This window comes from Ambystoma mexicanum, chromosome 4q (assembly GCF_040938575.1).
Source record: "Ambystoma mexicanum isolate Mex_15411 chromosome 4q, UKY_AmexF1_1, whole genome shotgun sequence".
In the NCBI taxonomy this organism is placed as follows: domain Eukaryota; kingdom Metazoa; phylum Chordata; class Amphibia; order Caudata; family Ambystomatidae; genus Ambystoma; species Ambystoma mexicanum.
The window spans coordinates 118911029-118936741 of record NC_090928.1 but is presented as its reverse complement, the minus strand read 5'-3'; the positions used below and the strand labels follow the sequence as shown (position 1 = coordinate 118936741).

At 44.9% G+C, this 25713-nt stretch overlaps 1 protein-coding gene across 1 annotated transcript in view; it reads left to right on the top strand.

The window, feature by feature from the left end:
- LOC138467527 (zinc finger protein 135-like) overlaps positions 1–24292 on the top strand; it is a 312864-nt gene extending 288572 nt beyond the window's left edge. The window contains exon 8 of the mRNA XM_069607632.1: positions 20953–24292. Coding sequence (XP_069463733.1) covers positions 20953–21764 — 812 coding nt within the window. The 3' untranslated portion in view covers positions 21765–24292. The remainder of the gene's footprint in view (positions 1–20952) is intronic.
- The last annotated feature ends 1421 nt before the right edge of the window (positions 24293–25713 follow it).

The window sequence follows — 25713 nt, the reverse complement described above, 5'->3', positions numbered from 1 at the left end:
CACGCTGTTGGCAAAGGCAAATGCAAGCTAAAAGAGATTCAATCAGAGAAGTTCTCAGATTGAATCTCTTTTAGCTTCCTCTTTCTTTTCTCCTTCTTTTTTGGGGGGGCGGCGCCCGGCCGCCCTTTAATAGCAGCCGCCACTGTGGTCGAAGTGTGCGAAAAGAAGTAGTGGAGCTATGCTTACTGCTGACTCGAACCACGCTCCCCCAAACCCCATCGTCCCACTCCCTCCCACACGCAATTCAAAACCCCAAACAAGACACCTACTGTTTAAGGGAATGTTGAGTGCAGTGCATTCATGCATTGAGGTGCAAATTTCAACTTCTACCTACACATTTATTTTAAGATGAAACCATTCCGGATTGGTTTCTTTTTAAAATAAAAGCATGGGAACAGTGAAATGTTTAAAATAAAGTATAGGAGCACCGCTCCCGCCCACCACAGCCACACAACTGAATTAAAACATGGGTTTTCAAGTAATGGAGAAAAAAAACACATGTCAACTGAGCTTTTAACTTTTGCATTTCATGACCGTAGTATTGGCATTGGCAATGCAAAGATCTCTGTTCATATGCCATGTGAGACCCAACGGTAATGAAATGCAAAAATAAAAATTAACATTCGTGCGTTTGCTGACAGATTGCCATAGAACTTGGCCAGGCCCAGGGATGAAACGACTGGTTAATTATAAGGCTGGCTTACCTTTAAGTGTGAGGTGCCTTGGGATGTGCTGAAATCGCACACTAGCAGCAGAATCTTAAGAGGTTCTGTGTCACTCTGCAGACTTCAGGGAAACTCAGGCACATAAAGTGAGTGCTTTACTCCAACACGACCTGCGCACTAGTGGTCGCATGCATTTAATGTAGAAAAGCACAGGCACAGTTGAGACATCACGACCCTTACCCGGGTCAGACAGCAGACGCAGACTTTCTAATAGTTCCTATACTTTTATTTAAAAAAGAAACCATTCCGGAGCAGTTTCTTTATAAAGTAAAAGTATAGGAACAGTGAAATGCAAAAAAGAAAAGCATGGGAGCACTGCTCCTGCACACTTCGACCACTGCATGTGGTACAGACAACAGGTCTCAGAACCTGACAGACTGTCAGTCACCCCAACTATTGGGAACATTGGTGAATGTATGAACCCTAAAGTAGGAAGTCCACCCTCGTACCACTTAATTGCAACTCAATAGGCACATCTCCTTTAGCTCAGTTTGGGACACTATCACACACACCCCTTCTCGTGCTTCCAACTGCAATGCCATTCTTTTTTCTCCCGCAGCACTAGTAGAACCCTCCTCTATTTACGACCTGCTCATTAAACAACATGTCCTTCATTATCAGTCTATGGAGCGTGCAGCTCAGGGGACAGTTTGTTACGAGCTGGTGCTGACAATTTAGTGTGACAGCCAAGTTACCTTGCGTGATGCACCCAAATCGGTTCAATTGTTTAAAAATATAGAATTTCAAATAATAGTAGATAGATAATAACAACACATTTAAGTAGCAATCACACGTATTAAGGGGGCATTAATCATACAGCACTAGATTTGAACAAAGGGGGAGAAGCAGGACAGAGGGAAAGAAGGCCATGAGAAGGGAGGGAAGAAAAAGAGGATAGCGGTCCTGGTTTGGGGGCTGCTTACCTTCCTGGAACCTTGGAAATCCATGGCACAGGCACAGCACGTAGAGTTTGGAAGTGTGACAGCAGGGTATGCAGCCCAAACAGTGACACGTGCACGATTCAGGAATGTTCCAGCCTGGGCCTGGGCCCGGGCAAACTCCACCTCCTTCACTCCCAGGCTGCTAAGGCCAGCCCAGCCCAGCCTGAGCCTGGGCAAACTCCACCTCCTTCACTCCCAGGCTGCTAAGGCCAGCCCAGCCTGGGCCTGGGCAAACTCCACCTCCTCCCACTCCCATGCTTGCTGAAGCCAGCCCAGCCCAGCTTGGGCCCGGGCAAACTCCACCTCCTCCAGGGAGTCCAGGCTCCCTGAAGCCAGCCCAGCCTGGGCCCGGGCAAACTACACCTCCTCCAGTCCCCCAGGTTCAGTGAACAACACAGCCAGCCCAGCCCTATTTGCAATGCATTCATTGAAGTGCACTGCAGTACACGTGGAAACAAAAACAGGCTTGCTGAAGCCAGCCTGGGCCCAGGCAAACTCCACCACCTCCAGTCCCCCAGGTTCAGTGAACAACACAGCCAGCCCAGCCCTATTTGCAATGCATTAATTGAAGTGCACTGCAGTACACTTGAAAAACAAAAACAGGCTTGCTGAAGCCAGCCCAACCTGGGCCCAGGCAAACTCCACCTCCTCCAATCCCCCATGTTCAGTGAACAACACAGCCAGCCCAGTCCCATTTGCAATGCATTAATTGAAGTGCACTGCAGTACACTTGGAAAACAAAAACAGGCTTGCTGAAGCCAGCCCAGCCCAGCCTGGGCCCGGGCAAACTCCACCTCCTCCAGTCCCCCAGGGTCAGTGAACAACACACAGCCAGCCCAGCCCTATTTGAAATGCATTAATTGAAGTGTATTCACTCGGTTTACCGTTACAAACACAGTAACGGTTATTGAAGCAAAATGAAATTGACAACGGTGTTTATACCGGTATACTGGTTTACCGTTACAACCCTAATGTCACGTGGGTTCAGGTAAATTGAACGGGGGAGCCTAGGTCGCTGTCAAGGCATACGTGGGAGGCCGCAACCCATTTGACTGGCATTTAAAAAAGGCACATTCCTACCAACTGGCAAAACCTTGGAAGTTGATAATAACATTGGCCGGCACTGCACACAAACGGAGGGTGACAACATGTCTGCAAAACCTGCTAAATCCAAGACCAAACAACCTACTATGGAAGTCTTCGCAAAGACGCAAAGGACCCCTACTATGGTTGTGCAGGGCAAGGATGTGGCTAGTGCAGAGGAAGCCCCAGAGGGAGATAAACAGCAGATCCTGGAGGCGATAACGGAGATGAGCACGAAATGGGGCCTCGCAATGGCAGACTTACGGATCGCCCTAGAAACTAAAATTGATGCGGTGTGGACGTAACTCACTCTGTTGAGACAAGATGTTAGAGCGCTTGCTGACAGGACCAGTGGCTTGGAAAGTGCAGTAAAAACCAATACAGAGGTTAGCAGAGGTAATGTCAAAGAAATCCACGTGCTGAAGCAGCAGGTTGCCAACTTGGAAAATAGGGTTGAAGAAGCAGAAGAGAGGGCGAGAAGGAATAATATACGCGTGGTCGGCTTGCCGGAGGGAGAAGAAGGCCAGGGCACTACGAACTACGTTGAGAACATGATCATTCAAGGGATAGGAGCTGACAAATTATCACAGGGGTTCACGGTGGAACGGCGCATCGCGCATTGATGAGGAAACCACGACCTGGGGCCCCACCGAGACCGATCATTGCTAGGATTTTGAATTATAGGGACAGGGAAAAGATCCTAGAATTTTTTCGCAAAGGCGGAACAATCGAGAGGGCATCTACTAACGTCACGGCATACCCGGATTATACGATGCTGCTACAGAGGCAGGGATATAACTACGTGGCTGTCAAAAGGAGGCTACGCAACGCAGGTATCAAGTACATGCTCCTGTACCCGGCGAAACTCAAAGTGTTGCACAGGAACAGGGCTCTCTTCTTTGAAACCCCGGAAGATGTGACGACATGGTTGGATTTGCAGGGTTGCCCTGAGAAAGAGGCGGACCGTGACCGGCGAGGCAGTGATTCCTGAAGGACTTGAGTCATTTACACAGGGGGGTAAGTGGGTGGGTGATTTGGTTTGCATTGGGAAAGGAGACTGATTAAACATTGATCAACATGCGGGCCTTGGCTCGTACTGGACTAAACTATAGTGTAAATGTATTTACGGTTGTCTAAGCATTAGCACAAAGCGTAACGTTTGGTGGAACAGGAGTAACAGAACTGGAGCAATCCTCCCCCAAACAGTGTTAGTTAAGTGGCCACTAGGGCCGCTTTACCCTACAGGGCCCTGGACGTAGGTGTGTGTTAGCCGGGGCTAGATGTGGGAGCGCCTGAGATCTAGGAATGGAGCTGGGCAAAAGTTGAGGGGGGTGTTGTTGGGAGTTGGGGAGGGACGGGTGGCAGGAGGGGAGGGAGGAGGGGAGCTTAGCGTGTACATAGTTCTGGGGAGAGGGGAGTTTGGTGTGTTTTTTGTTAAAGGGAGTTGGAATTTGGGAACAAGCCTATGTAGAGGAGTAGAGACCTCAGAGTCGGACGACGCCTGTGGGAGGCGGGATGGCACTTGGAGAAGCCATGGGGGACCTTAGAATTATAACATGGAATGTAAGGGGGCTAAACAGTTACTTGAAAAGAAATAAGGTTATGCTCTACCTGCGTAGACAGAAGGTAGACATTGCAATGCTACAGGAGACTCACCGGACACGTGAGAAAGCGGACACAATTGCTAGGAAGTGGAAGGGAGTGATGGTGAGCTCATCCTATTCTGCCTATGCTAGGGGTGTGCTTATTTGGGTGGCGCTACATGTCCCATTCCAACGGTTACAAGAGGTAGTGGAAGCAGACGGGAGGATGGTCATTCTGAGAGGGCTGGTGTAAAATAGGGAAATAAGCATAGTGAATATATATGCCCCGAACCAGAACACAGCGGCATACATCAGGACGCTGTGTACTAACGTGAGCAAGTGTGTGGGGAGTGCTGTGATTAGGGGGGGGACCTCAACTGCATACTTGACCCAAGGGTAGATAGGTCGGATGGGAAAATGGATAGACCTGCTCCTGCGGCCAAAGCACTGCAGACATTGTTGAATGATTTTGGGCTAGTGGACGCATGGAGAGTGTGCCACCCCCTAGAGAGGCAATATTCTCATTACTCTGCCCCGCACCAGCTGCACACGCGACTAGATTATTTCTTTACTACGTCTGAAGTGTCAGCAGAGTTGGTACAAATAGAATATAAAGCAAGGGTTCTTTCGGACCACTCGCCCCTGATTCTCACTTGGCGATATAGCCCTCTGAGAGCGAGGATTCCGACATGGCGCCTGCGAGCAGAGGCATTGAAGGACCCCCTCTTCAGAGAAGACATGAGGGAGGAGATTGTGAATTTCTTTGAGGAGAATATGGGTAGCTTAGACTCCGCGGGTACATTGTGGGAGGCCTTTAAAGTGGTGATGAGAGGGGTACCTATTGCAAAATCCAAAGGGCTACAACGTGTCATTTTGGCTGATTTACGGGAAATGGAAGAGAGACTAGAGGAGGCTTTAAGGGGTGAAGACGACACTAAAGAGAAGTTAGAGTTGATACTTATGCTGCAGCAGAAATGTGCGGAGCACTGGGACAGATTGTGTAACGTGAATTATAGGAAATATGTAGAGAGGCAGCACGCAGGGGGGGATAAACCAGGTCGACTCTTAGCATGGTTATATAAGAGTGAAAATCCCAGAGTTACGATTAGGACCATTACAAGGGAGGACGGAAGTATAGCGGATACCCAAGAGGAAGTTAACCAAGAATTTGTGGACTATTATAAGACATTATATGCAGACCATGGGGGTAACTGCCGAGATACGATAATGGGAACTTTGGAGGATATTAGGTTGCCTACGATAAGCGAGGAGGAGAGAGAAGAGCTAGACGCACCGATCACCCTGGAGGAACTGGGGGAGGTAGTGAGACAGTTACCTACTAGCAAGACGCCAGGGACGGATGGACTCCCGAGCGAATTCTATAAAGTATATGCGGAAGAGATTCTCCCCCCGCTGTTGGAAATGTTGAATGAAGCATTTGAGACAGGAAGTCTGCCAGAGTCATTGAGAGAAGCGACCATAATACCGCTACCCAAACCCAATAAGCCTGGGCACAGCTGTAGCTCGTACCGCCCCTTGTCGATGCTTAATCAAGACAGCAAAATACTGACGGCTGTGTTGGCAAATAGATTGAAAAAGGTAATTGGTAGATTAATACACCCTGATCAGACAGGATATGTCCCAAGCAGGAACATCTCGAATAATCACAGGCGACTCCAGCGAATTATTGAAGATAGCAACGAACACACTGGGGAAATGGCGATAGTGTCCTTAGACGCAATAAAGGCCTTTGATTCGGTTAAGTGGCCATGGTTGATAGCGACCCTAGAAAGTATGGGTTGGGGCCAGGATATGTACGATGGGCGCAGATATTGTATCGGGAGCCGCTGGCCGGTGACAGGGTCGGTGATATCGGAAAGGTGGCAGCTCGGCCGGGGTACCAGACAGGGTTGTCCGTGGTCCCCAATGCTCTATATACTGGCCCTGGAACCTCTAGCGATATACCTAAGACAACAGTATGATAGAATAGGCATTGAGGTGAAGGGGGAAAACATTTGATTTCTCTATATGCAGATGATATGTTGCTGTACTTGAGGTACCCGGAAGAAAATCTCCAATATATCTTGGAGGTAATGGATAGATATGCGGGTCTTTCTGGAATAGCGGTGAACCCCCAGAAATCAAGCATGTTCCCGCTGGGCAAGTATGCGGGAATCCCGGTGGAGAGGTTACCTGTATTACCGGTGCCATCGGCAGTTGATACGTTCCGATACTTAGGGATAGACATTTATCACACCGTGGAACAAGAGCATAGGCATAACACTGAGGTGGCTTTGAAAAAAATTGAAAATTGCATGCGGTTTTGGGTGAGGTTGCCCTTAGCTATGATGGGGAGGGGAGCGATGCTCAAGATGGTGGTCCTGCCTAGGCTCCTGCACTACTTTGCGAACATCCCATATCTGATACCTAAGAAGTTCTTCATCAAACTGAACAGTATGAGTAGGGATTTCTTGTGGCATGGCACACGGAACAGAGTGGCATTGTGGAAGTTACAGAACTTGCATGAAAGAGGGGGGATAAAATTGCCCAACTACGAGGTGTATTATGTGGCAAGCCAACTGCAGTATGTGGCTGAATGGCTTTCTGATGACGAAACCTCTGAATCCAGGTTGTTTGGGCAGGATTGCACACCCTTTTACTTGAAAGAAATGATGTGGGTACCCAGAGCAGAACTGAAAGGGCGTCCCATGATGATGCTGCTGGGGTGGAAGATGTGGCGCAGAGCGTGCACGATGTTGGAAAATACAACCCCATGCTTTCTGCAGATACCGTTGGTTACATTGACGGGGGCGGATTCGCAGTTAAGGAAGATAATCAGGAACCACTGGGAGACGGTGGGGCTTGCAACCATGGGAGATATTTGGCAGGAGGGCTCAATCGTTGCCTTTGAGGAGTTGCGGGATGTATCTGGGTTGCATTCGGGTCAGTATATTGCATACTATAGAATGGTGAAAAGAGTTAAGGAAATGTGGCCTGAAACTGTGCTAGAGGGAGAGCCAGATGCTATATTGGATATGATTTACGACATTGCAGAAGGAGGGCACGAGATATCTAGATTATATGAGATGCTGATGCACAGAGTGGGGAAAGAGGTCACCCAACTGAGACTGGATTGGGAAACGGAAGTGTGGACCCCGATGGAAGACGGGATGTGGGAACGGGTACAAGGGTATCATAAGAAGGTGTCTAGAAATGCTAGGTTGAAACAGATACAACTGTATATCACGCATAGGGCATATATGACACCCCAGAGGATATGGAGGTTCGCGAACGTAGGTCGGCAGGCATGCCCCAAGTGTGACGAGGAGAATGCGGGCATGGTACACATGTTCTGGTCGTGCCCGGTCATTGCACTCTTTTGGAGTGAGGTGGAACGTAAACTGGCCGAGAGGGAGGTCCAGATTGTAGTGGACACGGTGTGGGCCTGTTTATTGGGGGTGTTCCCAAGACCTAGGAAGCTAGAACATGTGAGCAAACTGAAAGACTTAGCATATGTGTTGGCAAAGAGGAGAATAGCCATGGGATGGAAGACATGCCATAGACCACGGGTGGAGGTGTGGTGGAAGGACTTGCAGAAATGGGCAGATGCGGAAACTATGGTATGGCAGGAGGCAAGCAGTGTTGAGGGACCTTAGGGAACAGAGTCCCTGATGGCTTGGAAATCACTATTAGCGGAACTGTTTGGGTCAATTCCGGACCCAGGTGAATCCACAGAGTAGGAGTGTCTGCCACAGGATGCAGATATGGAATGTGAAGATGGTTAGGCTCGGACCGGGGGGGGGGAGCAGTGCATTGATGTAAAATGTGATGTGCAATGGTTTTGATGACACATTCTCTGCCTGTTTGGTTTGTATTGTTTTGTTGGATTTAATAAAAACTTCAAAAAAAACAATTACATAGCTGAACAATGCCACCACACTGATCCAGCCAATGCGAAGCCTCTAGATCCAAATTGCTACATAGAGAGGACCAGGCAAAACGCTTAATGCTGTTCACCCTCAGATTCCGGAGAAAACTCCCCTTGTACTTGACTGCACTGCTCCCCTGTCTCGGGCAGATCAGAAAGGAGCTCAAATACAACCTCTTTATTCAATAATGAACTCAATTGTTCACTCCCTCCAAATCTCTTGTACCCCATATAGACAGATGATAACTGTGAGCACAATAACGAGTATCTTTCTACATATCTACATATAATCTTATTTACAAATCCCCCATTACTACATGTCGTATATATGACGATTTAAAATGATTCCCTTTGCTACGTGCACAGCTCTGCCACTCTCTTGATGCTATGTGTTCTATGATGTATTATGTGATATATCTGATCACAGGTCACTGCCTTACTGTAACCCAAGGCACAACCTGCTCACATTGTAACTAAGTCTTCCTTGCAAGTAACAGTGCCACAATGCCCCCGGGCTGCCTGCGCGCTATATAAATTTAATAAATAAAATAAATAAATAAATAAATAAATATGTGTACGCCATAAAGATAACCTAAGATAAAATAAATACATGAAATACACATTGATAGTCAGCCATGTTTTTATCATAACATGGATGGCCAAATATGTGTGGCATATTGCCGCTCAGCTGGTGTTTGGTGTGCAACATGGCCTGTCCAATCCCTTGGCGATTGGCCCTATGGTACTGCAGCTTATGAAGAGGCACAACATCAACAGAAACTTTGGCTACATTTGCCAACAGTCTGAAAGAAATAAGTCCTAGGATAGGAAAGAGGGGCTTCTTGTTATGACTAACAAGAAGAGTAGTTGAAAAGGGCGTAATTCATGTGGAGAAGAACAGGAAGAAACAAAGCGCTGTCCAGGGTGTGAGGAAAGGTTCATCAGACCCCTGTGGGGATGTAGGAAGCCCCTATAGTCCTAAATAAAGACGTTTTTCTCAGCAGTGCTAGCAAATGATTTAGTTTTGGGTAGTTACTGTATGCATTACCTTTCCCACTTACTGACTGCTTCAAATGGAGAGAAGGTAGAGGTGTGTTTTCAAAACTTGGTAATCTAAGTTTGAATTATGTAAATGAGAGGTGGGACACTATACCGCTGGCCCCACTGCACGTGAATATGTAATGTGCTTGGGAAGTGTTGAGACTAAGGGCCTCATCAGGAGTCTGGTGATAACCTGGTGGTAATACCGGCAGGATACCAACAGCGCAAATAGGTCATGAGTAGCAGTACAGCGGTAACTTCCCATTCCCCATTGGACCCAATGGGGTTGGGGGGCACTATTACCACAGGCTGTAATTGCACTGGCAGTAATAGTGCCGAAAACAGCCGAAAACTAGCAGAAAGCAGGATTTTTACCTCCAGCAAAATGCTGGAGGTAAAACTCCAAACTTTCCGCCCAATTCATAATTGGGCCAGCCCTTAAATGCAGCGGTAATAGCGTTACTGTCGCATTTAAGGGCTACTGCCCAACTCATGATGAACAAGTCTGCTGTGTGTGCCAAGGCGAGTGTGTGGCGATGCCCAACATCACATGTGAAATAGACAATGTTGCTCCAGCACAATCGCGCTTAACACCAAAAAGAGTTTAAACTGATCTTGTTATAGATATAACATCTGTTGCGGATATTCATCCAACCAGTAAGATAAAGATGCATTGTGCATTTCTACAGTGTCATATATTTATTTTAGTGTCATAATATATGACGTGAATGAACAGCTAACACGCGTTTCAACCCCAAAGGGTCTTTCTCCAGGCTGATGGATGTTATGTTATTTCAAAACATCAATAGTGAACAAGAAGTAGTACATAGCGTAAACAAGTCAGTTAATGTCGAAAAAACCCATATAAGAAACAATAAGTGATTTTTTGGAATTAGAAACAGTGCAGGAAACAAATGTCATTCGTATTGCGGCATGTTGATGAAGGAGAGGAAAAGGGAAAAACACAAAAATAGAAGTTAGTTTCACTGCATTGGCTATAGCACGATTATAAAAAAGCAGGAAGACTTTATGAGCTTTAGTCACCCCTAGGATAATTCTTACCCAAATGTGGGTCTGTAGTTGGGAAGGATCACAGATATGCCAGATGCAAACACCTTGGGTAAATCTATCTGAAAGTGCATAAGACCAGTCTTCCCCAGCCACTTAATCTGCTGTGGGGCACGCTTTCAGGTTCTTAGTTTTTTTTGCATCTGTTTGTGTGTGTTATCTTGCTGCTGCCAAAACTGAATCTGTGTTTGGTGCGCTTTCATTGAAATTGAAGTACTTTTGTAAATACTTGTGAAATTCCATCACGTTCTGTGGATTGTGTGCCTGCCTGCATGTGAGGTTAACCTACTCACTTCAAAAGCAGCATTTGGCTTTGTGCATTCTGCTTGATCTACTTGGCCAGGGAAACTACATTTCCCAGCAGCCCCAGGCTCCTCAAATCAGGTAACCTGTCGCACCTGCGCCGGCGCACCTTAGACAAGCCCAGTCTTCCCTAGTCATCGCCATAATCAACGTGTTGGCGTCTTTCTCCCAGAGCCTGCCCTTCAGGTATTTTGTGCTTTGTACACTCTTTTGAAACCTTGTGAGGAATAACATACTAAGCGCTTATTGTGTGCTGACCTCTGTTCTGTGTTAATAGCTGTACATTTCACTGTATTCCATCCTCTGACAGAAGCTGCTGCACACCGTCAGTGGCCGGGTACTTGTTGGAAGGGTATGTAAAGACATTATATTCCAATCTAATCCGCTCTTTTTGCTTACGGGGGTCGTCGCATAGCACAGTTGTGTACTGTACTCTGTAAGAAAAAGACGAACTACCACCGGTACCAACATGGGTTATCGAGATAGCTTCAATCTGCTGCTTGCTGCCCAAAAGGTACACCGCCTTGCCATTGTGGATAAATATCTCTCCTTGAGATTAGACGCCCCAGCTGCGCTGCCTTTAGCCACAATGAGTGACTTTCAGCCACTAAATACAGCAAAATATTCCTGCATTCTACCCCTGTCTCGCAGTTTAGACTCAGAGATGGATGATAAATCTTTCCTTCTCTCTCAGTCGGAGGCAACCCTGCATATTACCCCTGACAAGACTGCAAACACCATTAAGGTCAACACAAATTTCCTCTCTAAGCATGCCACTAATATTAATGACTATATTCTGGAAGGAGACTTCGATTTACTGTGCCTTACAGAGTCATGGCTAAATGAAGCTGGTGGCCCACTGATTGAGTTGGCCACCCCAAATGGCTACAGCATCTTCTGTCAGAACTGCCTTTCTGGCCGGCGGGAGGAGCATAGCAAAATATTACCATAATCTCTTTCAATCACATTGCTCCTTCAAGGATTGTAAGGTTTTGCATCTCAAGCTGGCACCGTCAACGAATAGTTGCATTAACTTTGTCCTGATCTATCATCCTTCAGCTGTAACACCTAATTTTGATGAAGATCTTTTCCACCTTCTCAATAAATTACAATGGCCCAACTGTTCCACCTTGCTAGTTGGGGACCTCAATCGTTGGCATAATGACGTCGCTGACCAGCAAGCAACCATTCTAGAGAAGGCGTTAAATAACCTCGACTTCCATGTCCTTAATAGTGCACCCACTCATATTAGGGGTCACACCCTTGACTGGGTTGTAGTAAATAATCTTGAAGTTAATACGATGGACACTCTCCCTTGCATGTGGTACGACCACTGTCATGTCTCCTTTACAATTATTACTCCTGGTCCATCTCCTAAACCACTAAACCCTCAGAAAATTGTTATAAACCGGAACTTTAAGAAGATTACGCAGCTGGCCATGAAAGACTGCCTTGACAGCATCATTTCGGCCACATCTGATCTGGACCCTCCTTCTATTCTTACTGACACCTTTAATAAAATTATGCTTTCCATGCTGAATTGTGTGGCGCCGGTTAGGAGCAAACTGGTTAGAGATGATTATTTTCACCAGAAATGGTTCACACAGGATCTGTGCCAAATGAAAATTCAGAAATGTCAGGCAGAGACCAAATGGCTTAAATGCTCTTCAGTAGACAACAAAGCCCAGTGGAAGATCTAAGACAAAGACTACAGGATAGCTATTAACAAAGCTAAAAACGATTTTTATAACAAACAAATAGAGGAAGAAAACAACAGTTCTATAAAACGTTTTGAGATTGTGAAGCCTTTAGAGAAACCCAGTATTCTTTCCTTCGCTATAGCTCCCAGGGACCAAGTCTTTGCTGATAAACAGACTGCCTTCGAAGCCAACGTGGGCAAGGCGCTGGACAAAATCAGAGCTAAACTTTCGGCTCATAAATATCTACCTTTCTGTCCTCCTCCTGTTCCTCTGATCAGTAAATCAGAGCATATGTTTAGCTTCGCTCCTATTTCTCTTGCCGACATGATGGCCACCCTCTCGACTTTGCACCCCTCCCAGTGTCCAGAGAACACCATTCCCCCTAAGTTGTTCTTGGACTACAAGGATATCCTTGCACCCTTTTTGATAAGATTTGTCAACTCCTCTTTTGCCAGTAATCAAGTCCCTTATTCCATAAAGAAAGCCACCATCACCCCTCTGGTTAAAAAAACAAGACTGGACCCAAGAGACCCTGGCAAGCTGTGCCCGATCTCCAACTGTCATTTTCTCCTCAAGGTGCTTGATAAGTGTGCTAATAACCAACTACAAGTCTTTGTGATATGATATGATAGGTTATTTATAACACGCTTAATACCCAGAGGTTTCTAAGCGTGGACCCGGGGATCAAACCTGTGTTGCTCCGTGTTGTCTTGCTTCCAAGGTGAGCATGTTGCCCCTAAGCTATCCAACTTGTGGAAAAGTCTAACATCCTGCATCCCAACAGTCTGGCTTTAGACCCCTCCACAGTACCTAGACCGCCCTTTTAGATCAGCAGACGCACATGTTGAGAATCTCGGATGGAGGTCGCTCTGGCATGCTGGTTCTGCTGGATTTATCAGCGGCTTTTGATCTTCTTGACCATGACCAACTTCTGCTCGCCTTAGAGAAACATGGTCACTGCACTCCTGGCTCAATTCTATAGGTCAGATCATTTTTCCAGAATCATACCTCTCGAGTATATTGGGGTGAGGCCACTTCTCCCTCTTCCCCAATCTCCTCTGGGGTCCCTCAGTAGGCATGTATGTCCCCCCTACTTTTCAACCTTTATATTCAACCTTTTTGTTACCTGTTGGATGAGTTTGGAGTGTACCTCTTGAACGATGCTGATGACACCCAGCTAGTTCTTGAGTTATCAAGAGATTATGCCAAGGACACTGCCTTCTTCAGACCATCTATCTTCGCATTGAGACCTGGATGAGCAACAACTGGATGTGTTTGAATGGGGATAAGACTGAGCTCATGGTGTTTGGCACCAAGCATGCTCAAGCAAAATTAGACCCCAGCTACCGATCATTCTCCATTCACGGTTGTCCAATTCCGGTCTCACAGAGTGTTAAAACTCTGGGCTTCAATCTTGATCCTCTGCTTAGTGCAGATGCTCATATCAACCAGACAGTAAACAATGGTTCTTACTACCTTAAGCTTCTGAGAAACATGCGTTCCTTTCTGTCAGCATCTAGTTGCTCCTCAATGGCCCGTGCACTTGTGATGTCCAGATTGGACTATGCATTATTAATTGGGGCCAACAAGAAAATCATCCATGCCCTCCAGACTCTTCAAAATGATGCAGTTCGCATTATCACGAAGAAAGCTAGAAAAGATCATATTTCCGAATGCCGGCGAGATCTCCATTGGCTCCCTGTGGCTATCCCGGCTTGAATTTAAGGCTGCCTCGCTAGCCCATAGAGCTTTATATGGTACTGCCCCAGTCTATATTAAAGAACTGGTGTGCTTTTATGAGCCACCAAGGAAGCTGCGCTCCTCTGCCTTAGCACTGGTCAACATCCCTAAATTCGCCTTCTCCTGTTGTCTAGGTAGATCCTTCCCTTTCAAGGCAGTGAAAATCTGGAATGCCTTGCCTTCGGAGCTCAGGCTAGTAAAGGAAAACAATCAGTTTCGCTGGAGATTGAAAACTGTCCTTTTCAACTAACGGGCCTCCTCAGCCATGCCTCCCTGAAATAGAACCTGCACTGCTTCTGAGTCTCTTGCCCACCTTGGTCATCTGTCCCGTCTTTTTTGTTCTGTTTCCTGTGTTTGTGTTTATGTTTATACACCCTGATGCCTGCAGGCTTCGGTGTCCTACAAATAATTAAATAAAAAAGAGATAAAGGGCTTCATTATGGGTATGCCGGTCTGGAAAAAGGTGCCAGTAAGAAGGGTTACCAGCACCTTTTCCGGACCGCCATACTCTGAGTCTCCGGGAAAGTGGCAGTGAACAACCAGCAGGCCCCTACCAGCAGATAAATCACTGAAGCAATGGCACTGTTAAGAACAGTGCCGGTGCTTCAGTGTTCCCATTCCCATGGAGTCCATGCGAATGGGAACTTACTGTTCAGCCACCGCCCCTAATATCCCGGGAATACTGGGATATCGGGCGGTGGAAACGGTAAGCCGAGTTTGCCGGTAGGCCATCGGCAACCTCATAATGACCCCCAAAGTGTCAGTCGGATACTCAGATTTACTTCATGATACTTGAGGTGTGATGTAGGTGGGAATATTACCTGTGCTACCTACAGCTTGGGCCTGGACACCATAGTGCAGTTCGGGGACACTGGAGCATTAGTAGGGTTATCCATATGGTTAACTGATAAAGGAAATGTCTGCAATGAATGGTTTTTTAAGTAGAGTTGCCAAATGTTAGTATTCAGTACAGTGCAACTCATTATATGTATGTTTTTAGACAAAGGTCGCTAATAGTAGCTCCAAGGCAATTTGGATTTAATCATGTAAGGGCACTCAGACAAGTAAAGCATGAAATGCAGTGACGATAATTTTATTGATTCATTAGCATTAGCTTGATTAGAGCAGTGAATTGTACTAACTCTGTTGAAAGTATTTGGAAAACACTCCCTTTCAACATGGCTTGCGCAACATAGCAGTGCAGCCTTAAACAATCACGGCAAGAGAAACACGTGATCACTGGGAGTCGCGCTTTGCTTCTTCGAGCCCAATATATGCAGGAGTGATTAGTTGAAGGTGAAAACTATCCTGAAGAAGTCTGTGGTGTTCGGATTGAACGCAAAGCTGTACCATGCCTTAACTGGCCATTTTTTCAACATGCCGCCATATAAAATCATGTCGTGCATATTTACACCGCATTTTTTAAAGTGTTTTTGTTGAAATAAACGTTGTCCTGTGCACTTTACTCACAAGTGCTTGGTTTTTCGGGGAATTTTTCTAAGGACTTTGTTTTTTTGGAGATTCTCAGTGTTTGGATATATATATATATATATGCATATATTACATGGACGCGGTAGCGTCCATGTAGTTATGGTTAAGTTGGTGTTTCCATAGGAAGAGCATTTTTTGGGTGGCTTATAACTTCGCTCCCTCTGGACGAATCCTCACCAAACTTTGCAAAAAAATGTGTTTGCAAAGTTTGGAGAGGTTTGGTCCAGGAGGGGCAAAGTTATAGAGGGGGTCCCAAAACGTTTGTTTTTTCCCATAGACATAATGGGAAAAAACTTTGTGCACGCCTACAGCCCAAACCGCTGGACGGATTTACACCAAATTCATCCAGCAGGAGCGGGGGCTTGGTCCCGAAAGCGTGCTTTTGCAAATTTGGTGTAAATCCGTCCAGTAGTTTTTTTTAAAATGACCAAAATGTAAGGCAAAAATATTAGTGATATCTCCGTTCGCTTCGCGGACGGACTTCCCGGTTCGCTCCGCGGACAGTGCCCTGATTGGCCGAGCGGCTTGTGCGATGTCCGCGGACATCCGACGTGTTCGCTGAACGGACGCCGTGGGGCGTGGAGCGCGTCAGATTTTCGGTGGCGCCCGACATCTTTCATTCGCGGACGACCGCGGACAGCGAGGTGAAACTTGGTTTAAAAATTGCATTTAGTGGAGTGTGTTGGTGTGTAAGAGTGTTTAGGGAGGGTGGGGGAGTATGAGATAGGTGCAATGTTGTATTTTTTTTATGTGCTAGACGCTTTTGTTGTGTTCGATTTGCCTGCGGACAACACGGCTGTTCTGAAATGTTCGTAAATAAACAGAATGGATTCGGGGTCAAGTTGAAAGTGTTCTAAGAAGACTCATGAGGTCCTGGAATGTTCGCACGGGGTGTCCTGAAGACGTTGTCTGTATTGTTCGTTGTCAAGCTGAAAGTGTTCTAAGAACACTCGCGGTGTCCTGAAATGTTCGTACATAAAGAAAATGGGGGTGTTCTGAGGACGTTGTCCGTATTGTTCGCTGGCAAGTTGAATGTGTTCTAAGAACACTCGCAGTGTCCTGAAATGTTCGAAAATAAACAAAATGGTGGTGTTCTGAGGACGTTCTCCGTATTGTGTGCCTGCTTAGCTGTATCCAATGAGGGAATGGCACAGAGAGTGAAGTGGAAATAGTAGAAGGGCTGTCTAAGAGTTACGCGGTCTGCGGACAGGGCGTGCAACATCCGGGGTTTTCCAGCAAATCCAGCATGGAAAGAAGACTGTAGGGATCAGCCAATCAGATGTTGAGGTTGTGGATTTGTGTTCAAAGAGACTGTGTGTAGTGAAGATGGCAGAAGTGGAGAAAGTCAGGGTGTTGGTGCTTGGAGATATGTTTGTGCATGGTTTACAACAGTATGCTCAATGCAGGCATGTTGCAAAGAATTTTGATGTTAAAGGAGTGGAGGTGGTGTGGAGCACTGTGCCTGATTGCAATGTACAGGGAATTGTACAAGTTTGTGAAGGTATGGGCAGGATGAACAGTCCCCATGTGGTAGTTTTGCACTATGGTGCTTTCCATTTGGGCTATGTCAGTGCCCTTACTTTGCTGGCAGATTTGGAACACTTGGTTCAAGCAGTAATGAACATCCTTCCAAATGCCAAAGTAATTTTTTCTGGATTAGTACCTAGGGCAATATGGGACAATAGTTCAGTTTTTGTCCTCAGCAAAACAATGCTAGGTGTGTAATCAACCGAGGCATGTGTACCTTCATGCTTAGAGCTGGTATGTTCTTCTGTAATAATGAGAATATTGATTCCAGTAATGCTGTTTATTTTAAAGAAGATGGTGTTTCCTTATCTTTTATGGGAAATGCCATTCTGTTTTGGAATTTAAGGGTTGCTTTGGAGAAGGTTATGTGAAGATTTTAGGAGTAAAGTAAGAAAAATAAAAATAAAAAATACAAAATAACAGGTGTCTGTCAAGCACCTGCAAAAAACCCCCCAAAAAAACGGCTTTTTTCAGAGCCAACCTCAAAGGGGAAATGGGGCACACTATTTAAATTTACATTCACCATGCTCAGATTTTTGATATGTCCGCGGACATGGCGTTACTCCGCGTACATCGAAATCACTAGCTAGGGGTTCAGTATGTTCTATGTTACATGTATATAAAGTCAGGGATATTATGGTTAAGTTGTGCTACTAAAAACATATGAAATTCAGTAAAAAAACGTTGTTAAAGGGACGTTATGGTTAAGTTGCGCTAATAAAAAACTATGAAATTCAATGAAATTTTTTTTTTAAAAGGGACGTTATGGTTAAGTTGCGCTACTAAAAACCTATCAAATTCAGTAAAAAAACTTTGTTAAAGGGACGTTATGGTTCAAAGTAAAACCGAAAAACCCCTGAAATTCGGCAGTTATGGTAAGATAAGCAACCATAACTCGTGCCACCGTGCACTGCTAACACTAACGCCCAGGACATCAAAGATGACATCACAAATGTCATTGATGACATCACTGATGACATCACATGGCTGGCTCTCCCTTTTTTCCCTTTACTGACATATCTAAGCCACATAGTTTTCTTCAGTAACAGTCAGGAAGTAAAAATTGAAAAGGTACTATATTTGTAGGCTTAGGGTCAAGTCATATCATATGAAATATATATATGACCTGTCCTTGCTTTCCCTATTTTTTCCTACCGCTTAGCGTGGGCAGTTCGTGTCAGCTAGAGAGGGGGTGGCGGTCTCTCACAGGGGCCCAGTTCCTCCGGGTGCGAGGGGCTGCACACACGCTTGGCTGGCCCTTATCCTGCTGTTGCATGAATTATAATTTGCAAAGAATATTTTCCCCGCAGTACCAGGGAGTTCCCCAAACACAGAAAATAATATCACCATGGAGTATGGTAGTAAGCCTGCTGTCGGTAAGCCGGCTGTCTTCCCTGCCCATGAAGGGTATGACAATCCTCTAGGAAATAATGGGGATCACCCTAAGACCTCCATTGGTGTCTCGCAAGGGGAGACTGGTTCCTCTCCGCTCTCCCTAGAGCAATCTATACTTGATCACTGGCCGGATTTCATGGCCAATATCGCTAAGGAGCTGTTGCTATGTACTAGCCCTTTCGACCTGGGACTCCTAGTGGATTCACTAAGCAAATTGGTTCGGGATCCTAGACCTCTGAGCAAGAATATGGCCTCACAAACAAATGACTCCTCTCGTCTTTGTCCTGGGATACGGACAGGTAACTTGGATAAGGCCTGTTAAACTAATGTTCAAAAAGAGCAATTAGATAAAATTTCACAATCGGATTATAGCAATAAGGAAACTTCAGTACCACATAAACGTCAGACTAATAAAAAAAGTAGCCTCATTGCAAAGCCTAATACCGTTAATTCCATCTTGGAACTGCCATTGATTTTATAGCAGCTATTCAGGAGCCAGACCTAGAGGTGTATAAATCCCACACTCAATCTAAGGCCCTTTTCAAGCTTGGCTCCTCCAAGAACCTCTGTGTTAGAAAATGGCAGATGCCTAAAATAGAAGACATTAACATTCAGGATTTTGTTTCGGACCAGAGAAATTGTATTATTACCAACATCAGCAAGGCCAATGGTCATGAATCTAAGGAAGCTCTGCGGTGCAAAGTTCTAGCCTGGCTTAGACAGAGAACTGGGCTAGGTGTGGTCAGATTATCTGATCTCAAAATCCTTCGGAGGATGGACTTGAAGGACTGGAGCACGTATGACAATAAGGAATGTGTCCTAGTGGGGTGTGGGATTAGTTCTCTGCCTGCATTCCTAAAACTGTGTAAAATATATTCCAAAGGGATCCTCTAGTTGTAATCTGATTATTTGATTGCCTCTGTGGCTCAAGGAGATTCCCGCTCTTTTCTATTCCTTGCATTGTATGTTTTCCATATGATTCTAGACACTGACTTTATTGATTTTGTGTTTGTGTAAGTTTTGTTTGTATTATTCGTTTTTTGTTGTATGCGCCCTTAAGCCTGTGGGTACCTGGAGCCCAATATAAATAATAAACATAAACATAAACATAGCGGAAGACACAGGCTTGAAAGAGAGCAATCCTTTCTGTGCATGAAGATAATCATTAGAGTTATCAGCACTTTCTCATAGTTTTATTTTTATTACTATACCTTCCCTGTATATGCTCATATTTGTATACATTGTACTCACACTCCTTTCCTTAGGGTTCACTGACATCATTTGATACACGTACATACAGTAAGTAGCAGCTTTGAAACAGAGCAATCATTTCTCTGCATAAAGATAATCAATTAGGTTATGAACTCTTTCTGCTACTACTTCTGCTTTTTTGCTTACTTCTCTGTCCCTGTATATACTCACATTTGTATGTGTTGTTGTCTCTTTGTGTTTTGTCTGTAATAATGTAATTATGTATTAAGTGGGTTTTATTAGCTACTTATTACATGTTTCACAGTACGCAAAACTCTAATAAGAAAGCAGTTATCATTTCATTATTCTACATGGCAAGATTATGAATATTGCACCTTCATCATGTATACTGCACACACTGCCTAAGTTTCTGCATGAGTTGCTTAGTATACTGGATAGAACTTCATTATAGAATGCTATTTATATCAATGCTTTGCTTAATGCACTAATTAGCTCATGATATTTATTCAAATGATCCTTGACACTTTTTGGTCAACATTGTAAGAATCCCTCCTACAGAGTTTTCATGAAAAGTAAATGCAAATGTGATGTCATCAGTGATGCCATCAATGACATTTGTGATGTCATCTTTGATGTCCTGGGTGTTAGTGTTAGCAGTGCACAGTGGCGCGAGTTATGGTTGCTTATCTTACCATAACTGGCGAATTTCAGGGGTTTTTCGGTTTTACTTTGAACCATAACTTCCCTTTAACAAAGTTTTTTTTACTGAATTGCATAGGTTTTTAGTAGCGCAACTTAACCATAATGTCCCTTTTAACAATGTTTTTTCATTGAATATATATATATATATTATGTCCAGGTGTAAGAGGTACCTTTTTTACTTTTTTGGGAGAAATAAATCTCTTGTTTGCCATTTGGGGAGGGTTTTATAAGATCCTGCAGTGCCATCAAGGAAACATATTATTTAGCACAGAAAGATATTGGGTTAGTCTCAAAATCTCTAAATGGTCTAGATCTTGCCTGAACTAAATGCTAATATTTTTGATCTTGTGTATAGTGCATACGTGGGCCCATGCAAAACATCTACAAAACTACATTCTTTAATGTTAGAAAGTGCTACAAGCCTAGAAAACATCAGAAATGCACATGCCAACTTAAAATAATAATTAAAGAGTGGGTAGATACCTCATGCTTTTTATGCTTTTTTTGTCTCAGGTGCCAATACATTAGTGAATGCAGTACAGCAACGACCGGCAAACAATTTTAAGAGAAAGAATACAACTCCTGGAAGTGTGAACATTCTCAATAATAATGAAGATCTTTTGAAGCATCACCGAACCTACAGCGAGGCGAATGTCTATACATACCCTGAATATGGCAATACTTTTAATCAGACACAAAAACTTGTTACACTTCAGGAAACCCAAACAATGTTGAAACCATACACCTGGACTGAAATTGGAAAGAGTTTAGGGGAACCGCTAGCCTTGAGCACACCTCAGAACACACACACTGGATTTAAAATGTATACATGCAGCCAGTGTGGAAAGTGTTACACCCAATCAGCAAACGAGACTTCACTTCAGCAAACAAAACATGGAGAACTGCTCAATAAATGCAGTGAATGTAAGAAGACTGTCAAACAATCAGAAAACCTACGAAAACAAAGCGGAAGCCGTAAATACTTGTGTACTGAATGTGGTAAGAGTTTCAGGCAATCCCAGTCCTTGACCATGCACCAGAGGTTACATACTGGCGAAAGGCCATATACCTGCAATGACTGTGGAAAGAGCTTCAGACAATCACAGACCCTAACGACCCACCGGCGAATTCACACTGGAGAGAAACCATACAATTGTAGTGAATGTGGGAAGTGTTTTAGTGATGTGGCAAACCTAATTCAGCATCAACGAATACATACCGGAGAGAGACCTTATCAGTGTCCTGAATGTGGCAAAAGATTTCGTCGGCATGGTCATCTTATTAGACATAAGAGAACACATGTAGCTGCTTTCACTGCCACCTAACATAGGAATCCCCAGTATTCTGTGCAAATAGCATTCATTAGTATCATGATACCACCCACTTGCAGTCAATCACTGAGGCACTTCAGAAATGTGTGAAATTTGGTTAGTAGTGTCAGTGTTTCTTTGTAAATGCATGCAGTGGAATTTTACTTGAACACTCACTCACCATAATGGGGTATTATTGGAAAGTGCTTTTTTTTCAATTCCTACCACCTAAAATATGTTAAAATTTTGGGGACTGTCACAAAGTCACCTGCCTTATTTTGGGGACATTGAGCGTGATGACCAAAGGGTCTGGATACCACACAGAGTGATGTGCCATAAGGGTGGCATGGGGAGGAACGCCTGGTCACTCCCACTTAGTCCCCACCAGTGGGTAGGAAAGTAGCTCATATATAACCAAAATGCTAATGGCCCTTTAAGTGATGTGCATCAATCTGGGAATGACCCAGGGTTTCCTAGTGCAGTCTTTGAGTAGTCCATGAAACAACCACTGAGGGAGGTGCAAACCCCCAAGGCAGTCGACACACAAATTGTGAAGCAAAATCCAATGATGGAGATAGGCAAGTTTCATGACACCATCAATCAACCAGATATTGCTTAGTGGACATTTACTGCACATAGATGCAGGCCTCTATGCATTGTCCCATTCCAAAATGGCAATAGCAGCTTTTAAAGCCAGAATCCACTTGCTGGTACAAGAATACTTGAAAACACTGGATTTCAGGGGGCATAATGAGGGCAGCCAATCCAAGTCCTGGAACAATCATGAAACACTGCTGCAGATCCTCTATCTCCATTCAGGGAGGGGGGCGTAATACTCTTAAAACTTGAGACAAGAGGGAGAAGCTCCATCAAGAGGTGGCGTGAGGAGAATATCAGGTGGTGTCAGGAGGAGACAAGCTAGATAATAGAATCAGAAGATGGCATGAGGAGAATCGTGAGGCAGAAGGGGAGTACCAGAGGGATCTCTTTCTCCTCCTTCTCAGATTCTCTTCACTGTATCTTTATGACTTCTTACTATCCAATCTTCTCACTTCCTACACCTGTATCATTCCAAAACTGAAATCCTCTTCCTCTTCTCCTTCTCCTTCCCCTCCACCTTGTGTTTTGTTTCCTCCTTTTATCCTCTGCTCTCCTGTAATCTGTAATCTGTAATCTCGGGCTCATTTCAGCTCCTCGCTGTCATTCTCCTCTCATATTTCCAATACGGCCTGCATCTACTGCTTTCCTCTCTATAATCTTCATCATGCCCGCCCTTTCCTTTCTTTCCAGGCTGTAAAATGTATCTCTTCATTTCTCTTTTGTTGCCTTGATTACTGATCTTTTCTTTTAGTAGGTCTCCCTCCCTCCTATCTAACCCCTAACAGCACCACCTATAACTCTATCATCTGTCTACTGTTGCTTCTTCCACCTCGCTCCTCTGTTTTCTCTTCCCTTCATTCAGTTTTTATTCTACCTTTTGATACTTACATGTGCTTCGATTTCTGCTCCATCGTCTTCAAATGTCTTCATGGTCTTGCCTCCTTACCCCCTCTCATCTCTTTTTACTCCCCTTCTTCTTTTCTTCTTTCCCGATCTCTTTTCCTTTTTTAAGTCCCTAAACCTCCGTGTGCCTCTTCACACTTTCACTCATTTATATTCCAGGCTCCTAAACGCTGGAACTCTCTCCCTTTTATTGTCTGTGCTTCTCTTTCCTACTGCATCCTTCATACTTGAAATACTATGAAAAACTGCCTATAATTAATCCTTTCTGACACTTAACATTCCCATCCTGATGAATCATTTATCGTTCATTTGATATGTACATTGTACTGTATTACCTGTTCTGTAAAGCACTTTGGTGAAAGCGCTCTATAAAGGTCAATAAATATAAATATAGTAGAAAGGAAAAAGTAGGAGGAGGCTTAGAAGCAGGAGGGAACAGGTACTAATGAGCTATTAGATAGAGCGAGCAAAAAGCAATCAGATGTCAAAAATGTCCCCATGCACGGGGCGAACCTGATTAGGCAGGGTTGAACCCAAGGTGAAGGAGCAACAAGCATGTGGCATTCCATCAAGGAGAGCCATGTCCAGAATAGAAGTAGAGCGGAACTAATAAATGTAGGTATCAGGATCCTAGTCTGGGGCAATGATAAGGCCTTTGTATTTATTTGTATTTGTATTTATTACATTTTATATATCGCTTTACGCCAGAGCTTTGTAAGCTCTGTGGAAACTGGGAACGAACAGCAAACCTGCTTGGCTCTGTCTACTGGAAGAAGCAAAGCTCCAGAGGCTAGTGGAGAGGACACAGCTCATTCTACTGATTCTACACGAGGAATTGAAGAAGAGACGAGTTGGTGGACTTTTTTAGAGAAAGAACCACAATGACTGAATGCTGGAGATACTGCCTGAATTCTTCAGAACTTAAGACAAAGACCTTTGAACTTGTAACATTTTTAAGGAAGGACCATTCAGACATGTGTCTTTGCTCCAATTTGGCCCAAGGAGGACAACTTTGTGTTTAATAAAATCTGCTTTTCTAAGTTTTTATGTTGGGATTCTTTTGGGGATCCACCATGACTCTCTGACAGGACACATAGTGCGTGGAAGCTCAGTGAGTGAAGACCCCTTTTTGCGCCTTATTTTAACTTGTTTGGGGTTCTGTGCCCTTGATTTAAATATCTTGCTTGCCCCAGTCCCCTTAATCCCCTGTTGCTGCCCTCGCCCCCTTCCCACACCCGCTTCCTGATTCCACCACCTCCCGCCTCCCGACCTGCCCTTCCTGCCCTCATTGGTCAGACCTCTGATCCTAGCAGCCCCTCCTAGGGCAGCCCTCTGCCCGTGCAGCCCTTCGACTAAGGGCCTGAGACAAAGGGTGGCTCCCACAAAGGCGGCTCCAGATCGTCTCTGCAGGTATCCGCAGGAGAAGCAAGAAGCCAGAAGCCTGCCGTCAACCAGCACCAACCAAGAAAAGTATGTGCGGCAAGGGTGGGGACTAAAGCAATTACTTCACTCCAGAAAGCCCTACCACTCTAACTTAAAAGTTTTACTGTGTTAAATCGTGCAGCTACATATTAAGGTCAAGAAATATTATTTGTACCTTATTAGTTTCACTGGGCCTCATTAGGACCCTGGCGGAGAGGGTATTACGCCAGCGTAGTGCATGGCGTACCTCTCCGCCATACTACGAGTTCCCGTAGCGCCATGGAGGTTTTCTCCGCCTGGTTTTACCAGCCGGAGAAAACCATGGCGCTACGGGACCTCGTTGTTAATTACGCCACCGTATTTTACGGTGGCGTAATTAACTCCTTCCCCACTCCCATTATACCCTATGGGGCAAAAATGGGAATGGGGAAGGGCAGAATGGGGATTGGGGATTTACCGCTCCGCCGAGGTCGGAATGGGGCGGTAAATCCGCCAACCCCCATGGCGCTATCGGCGGCTTTCCGCCATGCTTCGCGGTGCATTTAGCACCGCGAAGTCCGCCTGGGTCGTAATGAGGCCCACTGTGTTGAATCTTGCATCTAGATTGTGTGCCCAAAAACATTGAGTGTGCCCTGGAAGCGTCACTGTGTTGAAGTTTGAATTTCGAAAGTGTGCCCAACAACAGTGAGTGTACCCTGATAGTGTTACTGTGTTGAATCTTGCATCTATATTGTGTGCCCAAAACATTGAGTGTGCCTAATGATTTCACTGTGTATTCCCCTAAAACTTTTTACAGTGTTGAAGTTGAATTTAGATAGCGTGCCCAACAACCTTGAGTGTGGCCTAATAGTTTCACCGGCTTGTACCCATAGTTGCACTGTGCTGAACTTAAATCCAGATAGTGTGCCCAAACATCACTGCGTTGAATTTTGCATCTAGATTGTGTACCCAACAACATTGAGTTTGCCCTAATAGCATCACTGTGTTAAAGTTTGAATTTAGAAAGTGTGCCCAACAACATTGAGTGTACCCTGATAGC